We start from the raw sequence: 19,048 nt of genomic DNA on the forward strand, positions 1-19,048 counted from the left end.
TCTGCATCCCAGAGTACTTAAGGAAGTGGCCCTAGAAATAGTGGATGCATTAGTGATCATTTTCCAACATTTTCCATCGACTCTGGATCAGTTCCCAAGGACTGGAGGGTAGCTAATGTAACACCACTTTTTAAAAAGAGAGAAAAACAGGGAATTATAGACCGGTTAGCCTGACATCGGTAGTGGGGAAAATGTTGGAATCAATTATTAAAGATGAAATAGCAGTGCATTTGGAAAGCAGTGACAGGATCAGTCCAAGTCAGCATGGATTTATGAAAGGGAAATCATGCTCGACAGATCTTCTAGGATTTTTTTGAGGATGTAACTAGTAGAGTGGACAAGGGAGAACCAGTGGATGTGGTGTATTTGGACTTTCAAAAGGCCTTTGACAAGGTCCCACACAAGAGATTGTTGTGCAAAATTAAAGCACATGGTATTGGGGGTAATGTACTGATGTGGATAGAGAACTGCTTGGTAGACAGGAAGCAGAGAGTCGGGATAAACGGGTCCTTTTCAGAATGGCAGGTAGTGACTAGTGGGGTGCCGCAGGGCTCAGTGCTGCGACCCCAGCTATTTACAATATACATCAATGATTTAGATGAAGGAATCAAGTGTAATATCTCCAAGTTTGCAGATGACACTAAGCTGGATGGTGGTGTGAGCTGTGAGGAGGATGCTAAGAGGCTGCAGGGTGACTTGGACAGGTTAGATGCGTGGGCAAATTCATGACAGATGCAGTATAATGTGGATAAATGTGAGGTTATCCACTTTGGGGGCAAAAACGTGAAGGCAGAATATTATCTGAATGGCGGCGGATTAGGAAAAGGGGAGGTGCAATGAGACTTGGGTGTCATGCTACATTAGTCATTGAAAGATGGCATGCAGGTACAGCAGGTGGTGAAGGCGGCAAATGGCATGTTGGCCTTCATAGCTAGGGGATTTGAGTATAGGAGCAGGGAAGTCTTACTGCAGTTGTACAGGGCCTTGGTGAGGCCTCACCTGGAATATTGTGCTCAGTTTTGGTCTAATCTGAGGAAGGACATTCTTGCTATTGAGGGAGTACAGCGAAGGTTCACCAGACTGATTCCCGGGATGGCAGGACTGACATATGAGGAGAGACTGGATCGACTGGGCCTGTATTCACTGGAGTTTAGAAGAATGAGAGGGGATGTCATTGAAACATAAAATTCTGATGGGACTGGACAGGTTAGATGCAGGAAGAAGGTTCCCGATGTTGGGGAAGTACAGAACCAGGGGTCACAGTCCAAGGATAAGGGGTAAGCCATTTAGGACCGAGATGAGGGAAAACTTCTTCACTGAGTTGTGAACCTGTGGAATTCTCTACCGCAGAGAGTTGTTGATGCCAGTTCGTTAGATATATTCAAGAGGGAGTTAGATATGGCCCTTCTGGCTAAAGGAATCAAGGGGTTTTGAGAGAAAGCAGGAAAAGGGTACTGAGGGAATGATCAGCCATGATCTTATTGAATGGTGGTGCAGGCTCAAAGGGCCGAATGGCCTACTCCTGCACCTATTTTCTATGTTTCTAACAAGTACAGTTGTCCGCAGCCTTGGCATCACACTGTTACACAAGTAAATAGGGTCTGGTGCCTCCAGAGGCATGGAGTATCAAGGTAGTTTTCCCACTTTGAAAAGACAGTGTTTTCAGTGGAGAAATTGAATGGCAACCTCTTGTGTGAGCTGCCACAGGTCAACTTTTTTGGCCATATACAAGCTGAGCTATATAGGCTCACAAAGTGTTTATGTTGCATAACCGGACTCTATGGACAAGTTTGCGACCAGGAAATTAAAAATGCACAACTGTTCTTGCGTTGTAACAAAATTCCTGAAATTTACTCTGCAAATCCAGAAATAATTCATTTCCTTTCTCAGCCAGGACTTTTTCTTCTTTTGTGGTGGGAGAGGAAGAGATGGGCCTCCCTCCCACAAGAATTTGATGAATTCCGTAAAATGTCAGGCTATAAAGCACTTTCACCTAACTGAATGTGAAAGGGGCTCTGGGCAACAATCACTTTTTTGGGGCCGGGGGGGGGGGGGTTGCCAGAAATGAGAGGAGGGAGATGGAACAAAATGTTTACGCCTATATAAACGTTGCAAAAATTCCAATGACAACTTTATAAAACTCTACCTGTGCTCAATATTAACATTCGAGAAAGTAAAACAAGTTTTACATGCCCAAATGAATGAAACCCATGTTTTATGTAGATTCCTCTTACACTAACCATTGCGAGTACCTTTCACAAAAATATAATATATTGGTACTTTTTGTTGTACATCATAGGTACACTATGGTACATAGTGTCACTGTTAAATTACTGTACTAGTAATCCAGAGGCCTGGACTAATAATTCAGACAACACAAGTTCCAATCACAGCATGGCAGTTTTAAATTCAGTTTATATTTTTTTTAAATCTGGAAATAAAAAGCTATTCCTAAACATGAAGCTGTCAAATTATCGTAAAACTTTGCTAATGTATTTAGGGACTGCCATCCTTACCCAGTCTGGCCTTTTTGACTCCAGCATCACATCAACATGGTTGACTCAACTGCCTCAACAAGCTAGTCAGATGCATCAAACCACTAAAAAGAATACCAGCTTCTCAGGACAACAAAGCGTGGTCAATAAATGATGGCATGGTCATCAATGCCCACATCTTAAGAATGAGGAGCCAGGAAGTACAATACTTTGCGACAACCTCCTCATTGCCAACTCCAAAGATGGATCCTGCTGTCAAAGTGAAAAGGTACTGCTCAGCTGAGGTAAGTTTCTGGAATTCCAACTGACAAATGTGGTTAGGTGGAGAGCACACCTACCACTTGACATATTGGATCAGATGACATTAATATTAAAAGGAATTGTGAAGAGAACACAAGATTAAAAGTTAAACACTTTATATTGTAAACCATTTGGCATCAGATGTCTCTAGCTGGACTGATCTCAGGATTTGCTAGACAGTAGTTCCCATGGGAAAAATAGGTTACATGTGTGTTTCAGATTATGGTGCTGTACTTTCCGCACCCAAACACAAATAGTAAAAATTTTCTTACATGGACACTTACAAGGTTATTAATGCAGTTCACCAAAGTTCCAGTTCCTGTACACAGGACAGGTGCAGTTTAAAGCAGTTTAAGTTTACAGTAACTTTTACCATTTCGGAATCAAAATTTCAGTAGAAATAGTAAAAATTAAAGCAATTTTATTTGAAAAATTACCAAGCCTATAAAACCTAGAATCACCTGTAGTATTGAAACAGTAGTACAAATATAACCACACCAGGATAACAAAATCCTAACTTGTATCTAGAAAGACAACTATTTTAGTCATACAATAGTTTCCTCAGCCATTTTTCAGTACCAATTTTGAACCCCTCTCTTCTGAAAGCAGTAACAAGCTGGTGCACAGTTCCACAGGCTTTGAACACGCTCCAATACCTCACCCAAATGGCCATTTTTCATGTGACCCTCGATGAGTATTGCTGTAGTACTCGGGCATTACAGAAGAGCTCAAAGTTGTCTTGACCTGTGTTCCAGTTAAGATGCACGCCGTGCAGCGGTCTGGAGGTCCCACGCAGACCTCTTGCCGGCTTCTCAATGGGACATTTTGAATGAACCACGCAGTCAGTTAAAGGGACCGCGCACCCAAAATAATTAGGGGAAAACACTGGTCCTGACATCCAATTTCCACTAGTAGTCACAAGATGGTGAACAGGAACACTGGCCGATTTTCCTGTCCCATGCCAGGTGGCACTGAGGCCAGGTATATCTCCCTGCTGAGATAGCATAAACCAGCAATTGAACCTGGGATCTAAAGCCTATATTGTTCAGTTGTACAGTCTCTTTGCAATTACTTGTCTAAAACAAATTGCTTGCACATGCAGATCAATATTCAATCCACTCCAGTTGAAAACTGCTTTATCATCAATAATTTCAAACTAAGTGTTACAACTGCTACATTATTCACAAGTTCATACGAAGGACCTCCAACACATTTTATCTTTCATCATCTTCCCATATCATTTAACTGTTTCTTAAATGATTCCTGTATCCAGACTTCAAATATCCTTCTTGGCAACCCCAACAAAGAAAATTATCGTTTCAGAAAAATGTTGTCCCACAGAAACAAATGTCATTTTTAATGGCCCGTAATTTGTGGTCAGTGGCGAAGCAAAGGCGTTCGCCACTGGCCCCGAAGTAAGCTGCGCACAAAGATCTCGCAATCTGTGGCGAGAAGTTCGGCTTTTCCAACGTTCAATTGAGATCAGTGTAGTTTAGTGGGCACTCCAAAGCTCGAGCTGCTGTGACGTCAACGAGCTGTCTAAGCAGCCAATCGCAATGCAGAATTCTCAGACAGAGAACCAAGAAGTGAAGGAGCTCCTTTTATTCTCACTTTAAAAAAAAGTTAGAGAGCAGAACAAAGATTGGGGCTCTCACATGGAGAAAACGTAAACCAAAAATTTTTGTTTTATAGTTTCTTAAAAATTTTAATTTTTTTATTAGAATGAATAAATTTGACACCACAAAATTTAAATTAGTTTTTCAGGGCCATAACATTTGTTTAGCAGTCAATAACACTGTTAAAACCCCAGTTACACTTAATCCAACAAGATCTAACTTTTAATGGGGTATTTAATAGCGGTATTACCACAGAAAAGCCCAAGTTTTCATTGGTTTCACTGATTTCACAGAGCAGCCAGTATCAGAGCAGTGAATAACCGCATTTCCATGTTACGATGCGCACGTGCTAAACCCTGAAGTTGTGGTCAGTTTTAAAACGGTAATAACAGCAAACAATGTATGGTAATGCAGTATGGATGAAGGATGCATGGGAAATTTCACTGAAATATTTTACATCAGTTATGCATTTGTGGAGGTAAATGGCAAATTAAATTTAAAAACAACAAATGCAATGTATTGCATATTAGGAAAAGAGAGATACGAGTGGCATAGGTATACAAGGAAAAACAGAATTAGCACAGGAATTCTTGGAAAGAGACCTGGGAGTGGACAGAAGTCTCATCACCTTCAATGTTGAGAAAATGTGGAGTAGCGATTTAAAAAGCAAAGGATATTGGGATACATAGCATGAACAATGGAGTACAAGTCTACAGAGATTACAGAGTCTACAGAGGTTTTATAAGGCACAGGAAAGACTCTCTGCAATAACACATACAATTCTGGTCACAACCTTTTAACATAAATACAGATACATTGGAATGGATGTTTAGAACAGCAACAAGAACGACTGCAAGATGTAAAGTGGATGAGCCATAATGAAAGATTAGAGAAGTTTAAGGTAATTGAGGTACATAAAATGTTAAATGGTAAAAATAAAGGTGAACCCAGTATATTATTGTAACAAGTTTACTGCAAAGTAAATTCAAAACAGATCTTGGGGCAAAAAAAAATCCGTGCGTGATAAAACTATTGGAATGATCAAAGAGAAAAGGCAGAAAAATCAAAGACATTGGACAGTTCAAGATGCAGGTAAATGTTAAGGCTGGATGAGTTTAAAAAAAAAACTCAAGGGACAAACCTAATGGGCTGTCTGGTCTTTTCTCACCCAATATGTTCTTTTGAACAAAGCACATTGGATGTTCAGCCCTCAGTTTCATTCCAGCCCCAGTGGTTTGACCACTGAAATAGATCAACATGTCAAATAGCTTAACAAATTTTATTCCCTTTATTATTTTTATTACAGGGCTTTAATGCTTCAAAATTTACACAGCCAGCTGCTGCCAGTCATAATCTGTACATCAAGTGGCAAAAGTATACATGAAAATAAGAAGGCTGTTGTTGACTTTTTTTTGAGTCTTCTACGCTAAAGAAACTCCTTTGATGCCAACAGCAAGCTGCCTTCAGATCCAGCATTTCAGCACTGAAACCTGCTGTGGTCATTTAGCTGACAGCTGTGGGACAGGTCAGTGAGTGGCTCCGCTGGCAATCAGCCGCTTTTTGGTCTTGAATGCCAACTGATTTTGAAACCGCTCACTAACTGAGCTCACAAGCGATGTCAGCTTAGCAAGCTCAATGAGACGAGCATTAAAATCAAGTCCACTAATTAAAAAAAAAACTTAATCACTTTGAAAGTGCTTCCCTTATTTCTGTAACATTTAATTAAAGCAGAAAGCAAGTGCAGAAGGAAATATTTTCCATGTAAAGTGCTTTAACACTTGGAGGAAATAATTGTTTTCATTTTTAATGTAATTACACACGCCTGAGTCTTATGTCCACTACAGAAATGATTACGTGTCAGTGTGACGCAGTGGAGAGCATTCTTGTCCAAATCAGAAGGTCTGGGTTCCAGCTTCACTACAGATATGAACACATAATCTAGGCTGACAATTAAGCACAATACCAAGGGAATGTTGCATCATTGAAGGCGAGGCTCTGTCTGTTTGCTCAAATTTTTCATTAGACAATTCCATGGTACTATTTGAAGAGGTGCAGGGAAGTCTGATTTCTGGACCAATAAACAACTCCATCAAAAACAGATCTCATTTGCAATTTGTGGGATCTTGCTGTGTGTAAATTGGCTGCCACATTTGCCCATATAATAGCAATCATACTTCAAGCATTGTCAAGCATTTTGGGGAGTCTTGAAGGCATGAAACGCGCTATATAAATACAAGTTCTTTATTACTAGCTCGCTAAGTTGCCACTGGATTTGCTCACTGAATGAGCTCAGAGCCATCTTTAGGTCTGACGGGTCAAGGAGGTAGTCTTATTAAAGTTAGCTACTCAAGGTAGGATGAAAAATTCACTGCCACCTCCTGTCCCCCCCCCCCCCCCCCAACAACGCACACAATATACACACATACACATTATGGTAGGCCAGGGAAGTACTTAATACAAAGTATTCTTCCCATCTTCTGTTCTAATGGCCAATGTTGCCATTGTACTATACCCATTTATAAACTTACATTGTGCTGGTTAAAGAGATATTTTTTGTTGAAAACCCCAAGTTATTCATGTCTGTTAGTGCACCTATGAACACCAACTTCTCAAACTAAATCTCTTGTTGGGCGACCTTAGGACTCTTCTGTGTTATTCAGGTTTCAACTTTTTAGCAAAAAGAAAGCTATCCTGCACTGTAGAAATATGCAAATACTGGACCAAAATCCACATTGCTACAATTTTTGACGAGCTTACAAAAAGACTTTTGTAGCTTGAATGCAACAGATGTGGCATTAATCTGTTAGGTACGGTTTCCAAAGAACAAATTCCACTTAACTTTAAAAGGACACAAACACCATTTATCACTTTTAACACGTGTAATAAAAAAATAAAAATAAACCACTGTAGCAATCAAATAGCCCAAAAAATTCAAATAGCACATGCAGGTGGAAGTACTAAAAATATAAAAAGCTGGGAATATGCTTAAACATATAAAAGCAGTGCTTTTTGGGGAAAAACACACAAAATTGACTCAATACTTTATGGCCACACTCCCAAATTTAGTTAATAGCAGAACCTCATTTATCAGATGTCAGTGTATCCAGAAACCTTCAGTTTTTACTCATAAGTGGCAAAGCAAATCTAGCAGATACTACTAAATACTGTTTTATTAAAATGATTGAAAAAATAAAGCTATGTTTAACATATCTGTACTGTTGTATGTATTGCAGACAGGGCAGAAGTCACTTAAAGCTTTTGATATTCTTGTTTCTGAAATACATAGGGATGTCCCAATATTACAATGCATTGAGATGATATGAAAGAATATCACAATTTTTGATTTACATATCATAGTAAATGTGATAACAGCCATAATCTAATCGCAGTGGTAATCCTGAGAATTCAAAAAGGAAAAATAACCCTTTTGGTATTCTTAAAAAAAGTATGAGGAAGGACTAGCTGAACAGCATAAAAAGCAGCAATGTGTGAATTGAAGTGTAGTCAACAAAGTTGTCACATAATGCTAAATTTTATAAAAGGAGACGTTTGTACACTAACTGGTATCGCATTTACCCATAATTGTCACTGTGCATTAAAACTATTTAAAGAAAGCCTGACATTGTATGTAGAACTCTTCTGATGTGGCATCATGAAATTCTCTCAGAATTGTGTTTTTGTGTGTATTACGGGACAGAATTTCAGGATATCATAAGGTGGTGAGACACGAAAAATGCCCTTACCAACCTGCTTCTAACCAATTGTTTTTTTTTTTAAAAAAGCACAGCAGCAAGGCAACTGATACATCAGTAAGCATACAGATATCTACACTTATAACAGTTATTGCTGTGCGCTATGCATAGTTGAATATACACTCCTTTAAGGTGGTAGATTTAAAGAAATAACTCAATTTTAATATAAGGTTTGTAATTCATTAATTTTTTCAAAAGTATCTTGGGAATCAAAGCTCTAATCGAAGAATGAGAACCCTGAATTTTATTTCCATCTACATTTTGGTCATTTGAGTAGCCTTTTATAGAATAAAGCAACCAACTACATCTGTGTTTTAGATTGCCTTTGTGTAACAGATCACATTTAGACGGTATGACTTTAGTGCTTCTTTGTTTCTTAAATTATCATGCTAAAATCATGATATTGATTAACTGTGATTTTTGTCCCACATCAAGAAGGTGTCATATTGAGACATCCTTTAAGTACAGATTGACAGGTAATCATAAAAATGAGGTTCTCCTCTCAAACACCTTCTTCAATTGGTAATAAAGTCACACGACTCAAGCTTAAAAAAAATAAAAATTAGGACAGTTCCAGCCAGTGACCAAAATATAGGTCTTTACTGGTATAGTAGGTGATGAGAATATACAGCAAGGTCAGGCCTGGAACCTGGATACTTCAGAGCCCATTGCTCAGAGGAAGAAAATATAAACTATTTGGTAACAAAAGTGTACTATATGTATAATACAAAAAAAGGTATGGTGAAACTGTACCTTCACTAAAGCTTATACAAGTTTCTTGGTCCATAGAAACTATGTTATTTTTTTATGCATTCTCTAGTCTGCTTTACCACCATCCCACCCAAATTCTTTATATCTTGCCCACACTTTAAACAGCTGAAAAATAGATTTTCATTTTAGCTCTTTATAAAGTTTTATACATATTCAGGTGTATTTCTTACTGTGGTAACACCTCCTGCAGATTATCTATGCTTGAATGACATGTCCATTATCTGAACAAGTAGGTGATTTCCAGAATACCACAAGAACTGTTGATACTAGTAGGTTTTTTTTTTGTTTTTTTTGCAGCACTTCAACAGTTTTGCATCTTCTCCTTTCCCAAAAGTTGGTGACTGTCTTTAAACCACTTTAGTAGTTAGGAGACAACAGTTGCTGCTGATGTGACAATAGTTGAGTTTGTGCTGACAGTTGTGTAACTTCCCTCACTGTTTGTGTTCGAGTCATTTGAAGCCATCAAGCTGGAATTAGCTCTAAGAATGGCTCCAGCAGCGCTGCAGTGTGGTCTTGGTCCAGGCTCTGGTGTGTATGTGAAAGTAAGGCTAGTAGAGTAGATAATCCCATCATGCCGAACCAGAGTGACAGGGACCTGGACAGGCTGACGCACCCATCGCCAACCCTCTCGGAATGCAGAAATATCTGGAACAACACAGAGCATGCTCTCTGCACACCTTTTAAAAAAAAAATTGAAACAGATTAGAAAATACTAGATAAAATATTTTCATTTTATTTACAGTGTGGTTGTTCACATAGAAACACCAAGTGCATCAATTAGGAGAGTTATGCACTGAGGGGATAAAAATAAAGTACTACCTTTGAAATCAATCTCATATTGTAGGAAATACCTGAAAGTGCCATATGAACATAAGGAGTACCTCCCCTCAACTATGTGGCCCAGCTCTTAAACTGTGAGAATTATCAAAATGGTTTTATGAAAATATTAGAATCTTCAGATGTAGCCACAATTTAAATGTATTCGTAGAGTACACAATTAAAATATGGACGCGGCTCCTGGCAACGACCGGAAGCGTTCTGCGCATGAAGTGTCCTGCGCATGCGCTGCGCAGAAAGCCACGGCACAGCATCGAGTCGTTGCCAGGAATTACTCCATTAAAATATTTACCTCACCCATGGATCAAGTACGACATTACCAGATCTCAATGCAAATTGGAAAATTGATTAGCCATTCTGGTTATAAGTTATTTATTAAAAATAAAACATAACATTTAAATTCTTAATGCTGTAATATATAATTACATTAATAATGAAACTGCACTGTACCACTAAGTTGAGAATATTTTAAACACCAAACAAAAACTAGGTTATTGTAACTAGCAAACAAATGTCTTGAAAAGTTTATAGCATAGATTGATATTTTGATTTCATTCCAATTGTTTAGCATTTCATCTTGAAGCAAGTAAAATTTGCTACCAAGTAATAACATTATAAAGATTTTACTGCATCAGTAAAATACTATTGTCACTATACAATGTGGGATGGGCACGCCACCACTTGCTTGCCAGAGTGGCACTGGTGCAACGTCTGGATTGGTTTGCTTTCTCAGCTGTAGGCCAGCTAACACAGCCTGAAAGTCATCTAAAGATATTAAATATACACATGAAGAAAAAATTACATACTGCAGAAAACAAGCTTCTCATTTCCAGAGTTGGGAGTGGGAAGCTTGCTAATTCCCCCCTCCCTAGCACAGAGGTGCTGGGGACAATTGTCATGTCAGTACTCCAGCCCAGGCAAAGGTGAGATAATTTAGTGCAGTCTAGAGTTCAACCTGGTCTAATGATTCTCTTTTCTTCTATGATTCAGCTTCTCAGAGTTGTAAACATTTCAGTTTGCCTGATGTGACAAATAAAATACACAGATGTGTGATCATTTTATGCAAAGAAATAAAGTGACCTCTGACAGAGTATGAAGTGATTTCACCCAAGGTCTTCATTCAAGAGTGGTGAGAATGCAGAACTTGCTAACACATGGAATGGTTGAGACGAACAGCACAGGAAGCTAGATAAATAAGTACATTAAGAAAGGAATAGAAGGATCTGTTGATCAGGTGAGATGAAATAAAGTGTGGGAGGTTGCTTGCATGGAATGACATCATAGTTGGGCCAAATGGCCTGTTTCTGTGCTGTAAATTCTTTGTAAGAACCAGTCAATAGAGGAAGAAACCAGTGCACTGACACAAGTGTGATTTTAATAGGAATTGATACCTTTATACAAGGAAGTGCATATAAAAACTTTTGCAAAACAGACAAATGAATAAGTAGCAATGAGAGTTCAGATGAAATGTTCAGGTAAAGTTGAAGCTGCATATTGGTAACACGACTTAAACCAGATCCTGACAATATCTTGGTCTGCAAATGATTCCTACTTTCAGTTTTCATTCTAGTACAGTGGTGGCATAGTTTTCTAGCCTCAGAGTCAAAAAGTTACGGATTTATGGGCCACTATGAATTTAATTGAGCAGTCTAGGGTGACACTTCAGTGAGGTACTGACAGAATGCTGCATTGTGATTTGGTAATTTCCTGTGCATGGAGCTTGTATGCAATTGGCCATTGCGTTTGCCAGACTGCACTTCAGAATGACCCATTAGTTGCAAAGTGCTTTGGAACATCCCAAGAATGCAATAAGCTGCTATATAAATGCAAGAACCTATATTCAGTCACAATTTAAAATCATACGATATTACTGCACAGAGGAGCTATGCACTTAGTCCCATTCAATTTTACTGGAAGTTGGTTACATAGCTTTTGACTAGAATTTGCCCAAAATAAGCTTCAACGGTTTTGCAAATGATGGTTACCATAAATTTCAGTGCCAATGTGGCTCCCTGATGGTTCTCGGGATAGACGCACCAAGTGGCACTAAGCTCCATACTTAGTCAGCAGAACTCAGTGGGTGGTGATAAAAGAACTAGAATTGACCATTGCCTTCTGGGTCATGGAGGAAAATAAATCCAGGTTCCCTGCTCGCGAAAGCTTTTTACTGACCATTATTTTCTCCAAGACTAAGAATATATAAATAAGGACTCCTCTATTAACCATACCCAGCAGTCCCTTGAAATCAAAGACTTGCTTTCACTTTAAAAGTGAGTTCACAGGTGACTGTACAGTCCAATACAGGAATTACAGTCTCTGTCACAGATAAGACAGACAGCCGTTGAAGGAAAGGGTGGGTCGGGAGTCTGGTTTGTTGCACGCTCCTTCCACTGCTGGGCTTGCTTTCTGAATACTCTTGGCGACGAGACTCCCTCCTCGATGCTCTTCCTCCACTTCGGGCGGTCTTTGGCCAGGGATTCCCAGGTGTCGATGGGCCTGTTGCATTATATCAAGAAGGCTTTGAGGGTGTCCTTGAAATGATTCCTCTGCCCACCTGGGGATCGCCTGCCGTATAGGAGTTCCGAGTAAAGTGCTTGCTTTGGGAGTCTTGCGTCGGGCATGCGGACAACGTGGTCTGCCCAACGGAGCTGGTCGAGTGTAGTCAGTGCTTTGATGCTGGGGATGTTGGCCTAATCAAGAACACTGACTTTGGTGCGTCTATCCTCCCAGGGGATTTGCAGGACCTTGCAGAGACATCGTTGGTGGTATTTCTCCAGCAATTTGCGGTGTCTCTGAGCCATACAGGAGGGCGGATATCACTACAGCCCTTTAGACCATAAGCTTGGTGCTAGATTTCAGGGCCTGATCTTCAAACACACTCTGCCTCAGGCGTCTGAAGGCTGCGCTGGCGCACTGGAGGCGGTGTTGGACCTCGCCGTCCATGTGTTGGTGATGACAAGGTCGTGTTCTCGGCATTTCAAGATGGGATGAGATAGCAGCTCTCTCGGGAGCTCTCCCCGAACAAACCTTCCTCTGGCCATCTGCTGCTATCCTTCACCTCTCTCTCCTTCAATCTCTCCTCCTCCTGCCCCGCCCCCCCCACCCCACACTGCCCTAACAGTGGGTGCACTTCAATCCCCAAAGTATTTTCCTACCCCTAAAAACCATGCTGCAAGGGCCCACTGCCCATCTCCCAATCACGACTTACCTTCCAGATCGACCTCCCGGCTGCCAAGTCCCTCCAACTGGACTCTCTCTTCTCGCTCCCCACTGGCTGACTCAGCTGCTCCAACCGATCCCCAGCGATTTCAACAGCGTTAAGCCTCTGACCAACTCCAACCACAGGTTTGGGCCTAACCTTCACTCCTCGCCCTCACGCACGAACCTTCACCCCTTCCTTCCACTGGCGACGCTCAGGCCTTCCTCCCACCGCCGATGTCCTAGCCTCCCCACCGGCCGCTGGCCCCACTCAACGGCAGAATCTCTGTCGAGCATGTGGTGTGCACAATGGCAGTGGCCTCTCTGACCTCTCCTCCTTGCACAGTGGGCCTCTGACCACCGCAGTGCCTGCCCTCAGCCAGGCCTCAGTTTTCTCACTACCTCACCGAAGGGCGCTGCTCAGCTCCAAGCTTACGGCTCGCATCTTGCCGTAAGCAACTAGGCTCACATAGCAGTGCCTGGTCTCCAGTCGTCTTGGAGCCCCTTGCCACTGGACTAAGACCTTGCTCCGCGAAGCCCGTGTGGTAGCCGGTGTGCAACAGCCACCCCACTTTAAAAGAACTCACGCACAGGCATCTTCCACCCTTCAAAATAAAGTTCGGGACCTGGAACGTCAGGATCCTCATGAACAACTCCAACAGTGTCAGGCCAGAACACCGCACCACCATCGTTGCCTGGGAACTTAGACGTTTCGATGTTCTAAGCGAGACCCGGCGGGCAGGGGAAGGTCAGCTCAAAGAACAAGGTGGAGGTTACACCTTCTTCTAGAAAGGCAAACCAGAAGAAGAACGCCGCCTCCATGGAGTTGGTTTCGCCATCAAGAACAAGCTGGTTGACCGCCTCAGACTTCCCCTGCAGGATTAGCGAACATCTCATGACTCTCCGGCTCACCCTATCCCCGAACCAGTGCGCCACAGTGATCAGTGCGTACGCCCCAACACTCGACACAACAGACGAGGCCAAAAAGGTATTCCACTCCAACTTCGAACAATCCCTGTCCCGCGTCCCTACAGACGACAAACTGATCCTCCTCGGTGACTTCAACGCCAGAGTCGGTAAGGACACAGACCTCTGGGGAGGCGTGATCGGCAGAGAGGGGGTAGGGAAAACCAACTCCAGCGGTACCCTGCTCCTGACAAAATGCCTAAAATAAATCCAGGTTCCCTGATCCAGAAAGCATTTTACTGACCATTATTTCCTCCAAGACTACTAAGAATATATAAATAAGAACTTCTCTATTAAACATACACACAAACTTTGGCAGGCCTGAAGCAGTGTTGACAGACAAGTTGTGCCTACAACCAAAGGTAGAAGCAGGCAACAGTACAGAGATGGAAACAGGCTAGGCACAAGGACAGCACAGCAGAAAAACGAAGAAGAAGTTGGAAGCAACACTGGACATGTAGGTGTCAACAAGCCAAATACAAATGGAAAACAGTAGCACCTTAAAGCTAGAAAAAGTGTGCACGTGCGCGCGGACAGCAGGCCAGATATAGTCAGTCAGAGAACCTGCTAACAATCGTTCTCTATGTCTGGTTCAGTTGCTCTCACCTGTGGCGAGTTGGCAGGAAAAAAATAGATAAACTTTGTTCATTTACTTCAACCAAATTAATCTCACATATTATGGAATTCTAAATAAGTTTTCCCTTTACAACTAAACTTCTTTACCTGTACATGGTCTCAGCTTCCACATCACCAAACCAAACTCGCAGATTGGGAGTAAAATTCTGTCCTGTGAGCTCAAGCATTGCAACGTCCCCTCCTCCATTCAGCTATAAAAATAAAAAGCTCAGATGTATATAGCCATCTCTTGTTGGATAGATTATTGCATTCTAGACAAGAACTAAACACATTGGCTTAAACCTACCTGTTTGGTGCCCAGAGCAATCTGAGAGTGCAGTTGCACCAAATGGTATTCAGAAGGCTTATTTAAAAAGTACACCCATTAATACAGACAAGTATAGTTATGCATTATTGAACTGCAATCCTTTAAATTAGAATTAGCTATCGCAGAATGCACTAAAAAAAAATTATTTGACCTCAACTTTGCAGATGCTTTTTGCAGCAAGTTTCTTCATGACTACCAAATTCAGCAAGATTCCTCAACTAAGATTGCTAATGAGACAAATTTTGCAAGATTTATAAATGTTTTCTATCAAGCTGCACCCTGAATTATGTGGCAAGAATTCAGAACTTTTTTCTGAGGATTAAATGGATATAAATAAACAATTTGATTGTTTGTCTCCACAATTCCTAGGCTTATTGTGTTGGTAGAAAACATGAACACTGTTAACCTGACACATCCTTAGAAAATTAGGTAGTAGCACTCTGAAAATTCTATCAAATTGCAAACAACAGAGATGCAGCATTTTAACAGTTGCTGGAATTTTTAATTTGAAATCTTGCTGTGAACATAGCTTTAAAAAACATTTCTGAAAACTCAAAATATTTATATTGTCCAAAAACAAAATATTTAAAAGATAGCGATTTCCTTCAGGACTATTAATATATAAATAAGGACTCCTCTATGAAGCATACACAAAATTTGGAGCAGTGTTGACAGATAAATTGTGCCTGCAGCTAAAGGCATAAGCAGGCAACAGTACAGAGATGGGAACAGGTTTGGCACAAGGGCAGCACAGCAGAAAAATGGGTCAGAGAACTGAACAGGTTAGTGCCAGTACAAATAGTGAGAATATACAAAAAATATTAGCTTCTTTAACCTAGACAAAAGACAAATCCATTTCACATTTCCTCTTGATAGAATTTAATACACAGTTTGGTTGATAAATATAATTTACATTTATACTTTTATGGAAGCCGAGAGAAAAAGGACTACACTTCAAGAACTCAAGAACATAAGAACATAATAATTAGGAACAGGAGAAGGCCATCTAGCCCCTCGAGCCTGCTCCGCCATTCAACAAGATCATGGCTGATCTGGCCGTGGACTCAGCTCCACTTACCCTCCCACTCCCCGTAACTCCAATTAACCATACTGATACATTTGGAAGCATAAAAGTCAACAATGCTTTGTTCACATTTCTGACATGAAAACCCCTCACTGTTCTAGCTTTGTAATACACTTCCACTTACCTTTTATTCTATACATTATGATCACAAATTATTCTAACAAATATTTCTCCTGGTTCCAGCTAAGATTTTTAAAATAAGCCTCTACTGAAAAACCATGATGGATCTGTTTATTTGAATTTGTAACAATAAAACTGAAAAAGGAATTTCTTCATGGTAAATTACTCCGTATTCACAGATCACCATGTCTGTATTTTGAAAGAAATCCAGTCTTAAGACTAGTGAAGATTTCACTACACCTTTTTAAAAGAAATCAAGAATCTGCAAAAAGGAAGTGCCCCATGACATACTTCTTACAATCCTTATACATGTTCCAAACATGCCTACAAGTCTAATTTGAATAAGTTTGAAATTAGAAATGACGATGAAAAACTGATGGCTTATTTCACAGAAAAGGAAATCAGTAGCATCAAGTTTTCCATATTATTTTGTGTGTGTTATATTCAGACATAAAATCACCAACAGATGGACAAATAGGACACAGATCTTTTAAAACAGAAAAAATAAACTCAATCTAATAGGACAGGACCTTTTTAACAAAAAACTTACACACAGCACACATCCCAGGAAACAGTTGCATGGAGCTACAGGTGGGCTCTAGTCTACACTAACCCACCACTGTGTATCCTGGATGGGCATCTGCCTCTTCTTGGCAGGCATGTCTCTTTACCGAAGCTCCATACATGAGGATTTGGATTACCCTGCTAGTGATGAGTAACCTTTTATGTTGTTTTGATATCGAGATCATCAAGGTGCCCAGCAAGCGACCATTCCACCAGGCAGGGTATGCACACTTGTGCTTATTTCTCCAGAGTTCTGCAACTACCTAATTGCAGAGCAAAGCAGCTGCTACTGGAGCTATGCATCTCCAATAGTAGATACCAAGCATGTACCTGTGCTACAGTAAGCAGTATTGCCACTCTCACACCTTACGATAGGTTACGCCGCTCACTATGCTATCCATGTCGCAAGGGCTAAAATTCTGCACTTGTCAGTCGTCTCGTGGCTATCCTTCGGGTGGGGGGGTAAGGAAGAGTTGGCTGGTCCATGATCAGCTCCAACAAGTGCAAGGAACTCATTTATTTTATCAAGATTGAGACCATCTGTTTCTCTTCCCCGTCCTCCCCACCCCATTTCCGCTTATCCTCAAGTCAAACCTCACTTCAGTGTCGCCCATTTCCAAACTCTAAACAGCACTCTCTCTAGTTTCTCATTCATCTCCCCTTGTGGCCGCTCCAATCTGATTTTGCCCATGAGACCTGTTCCCTGGTCCCCATTCCCACTAAACTGCTGATCACCCAACCTCCTTTCCTGGGCCCATGCTAGTTGACTTTCAAAGATTCCATCTCCTGAGGTAACACCCCTCTCCTTTTCAAATCTGCCATCACCACTCTCCTCCTCAACCCCTCTGTCCTTGCAAACTACCACCCTGTCTCCAACCCTCCTTTGCTCTAGAGTCCTTGAACATGTTGCATTGAAAATCCTTGTCCATCTTTCCTGAAACCCCATTTGAATTTATCAAGTCAGGTTTCTGCCTTGCCGCAGCACTGACCAAAGTCACAAATGACATGTTCTGTGATGGTGACCATGGTACATTGTCCCTCTTCATCCTCTCTGCAGCCATTGACACAGTCCTGCTTCAACACTTCTCACCAACCTCCTCCAATGCCTCTCCTCCGTTGCCCAGGTCAGTGGGACTGCTTTCACTTGGCTTCTCTCAACTATCCAACTGTAGCCAGAGCATCGACAGCAATGGCTTCTCTTGCCACTCTCCACACCCTTGCCTCTGGAGACCCCAAAAATATATTCTTGGTCCTTCATCTTCCTCATCTACATACTTCTCCTTGGCAACATCTGAAAACACAGAGTGAGTGTTCACAGGTACACTGATGACACCCAACTCTACCTCTCCATGATCTCTCTCGATCCTTCCACTGCCTCTGTGCTATCACACTGATTGTCCAACATCCAGTCTTTGATGAGCCACAATATCCTCCAATTAAGCAATGGATCAAATTTAATTAAATCGATACAATAGTTTTTGGTCCAAGTCAGAAACTCAGTACCCGTGTTATTGATTTTATCCCCTGAATTGCAGCCAGACTGTTCACAGCCTCAGTGATCTATTCTACCTCAGCTGAGCTTCCAATGTCATATCCTCTCTATCACAATGATCGCTGACGTCCACTTTTGTAACATCGCCCATCTCTACTCTGCCCCAGCCCATTTGCTTTCGAAATGCTCAATCTCGTCACCACCAGATTTGACTACTCCAAAATGTCTCCCTAGCCAGGCTACCACTCTCAACGTTCTTAACTCCAATTCATCCAAAACTGTGCTGCTCGTATCCTATCACAAGTCCCATTCACCCATCACTTTTGTCCTCAATTATCTATACTGACTCCCAGTATCCCAATACAGGTACAACGTCCCGAATCCGGAAATCCAAAAACCGTAATTGTCCGAAAACTGGGCATTTTGCGCACAGCTGATGGCGTCGTCCGGAATTATTGTCCGAAAACCGGACATTTTTGAGGCAGTCAACAGTGGGGTGGTTCAATTTGGTAAGAGGAATAAGGAGGCTACTTACCGGTAAAAAGCGCAGCGCCAGGGGGCCGCAAGGAACAGAGTGAATCGGTGAGGTCTGAAATCTGGCAGGAATTCAGTCGAGGATTACGGATTGCAGACAAGAAAAGCAATAGTCTGAAATCCAGAATCCTCGACTGAATCCATGCCAGATTTTTGGTTTTGCCGGATTTCGGACCTCGCTGCTTAAAACCCGGCATGGATTCGGTCGAGGATTCCAGATTTCAAATTATTGATTTAATTGTCTGAAATTCAGAAAAAAACAAAAACCGGCACGGTCCCAAGGATTATAAGAACATAAGAATTAGGAATAGGAGTAGGCCATCTAGCCCCTCGAGCCTGCTCCGCCATTCAATAAGATCATGGCTGATCTGGTCGT

General features: G+C 41.3%; 1 protein-coding gene across 2 annotated transcripts in view; it reads right to left on the reverse strand.

Annotated features, from left to right (window-relative positions):
* Positions 1 to 6,821: 6,821 nt before the first annotated feature.
* rbpjb (recombination signal binding protein for immunoglobulin kappa J region b) overlaps positions 6,822 to 19,048 on the reverse strand; it is a 148,420-nt gene continuing 136,193 nt past the window's right edge. For both annotated transcript variants that reach the window (XM_070870700.1, XM_070870702.1), the window contains 2 exons: positions 14,659 to 14,762; positions 6,822 to 9,611 (listed from right to left, as the gene is read on the reverse strand). In XM_070870700.1, coding sequence (XP_070726801.1) covers positions 9,299 to 9,611; positions 14,659 to 14,762 — 417 coding nt within the window. In that variant the 3' untranslated portion in view covers positions 6,822 to 9,298. The remainder of the gene's footprint in view (positions 9,612 to 14,658; positions 14,763 to 19,048) is intronic.

Source organism: Pristiophorus japonicus, chromosome 2 (assembly GCF_044704955.1).
Source record: "Pristiophorus japonicus isolate sPriJap1 chromosome 2, sPriJap1.hap1, whole genome shotgun sequence".
NCBI lineage: Eukaryota > Metazoa > Chordata > Chondrichthyes > Pristiophoridae > Pristiophorus > Pristiophorus japonicus.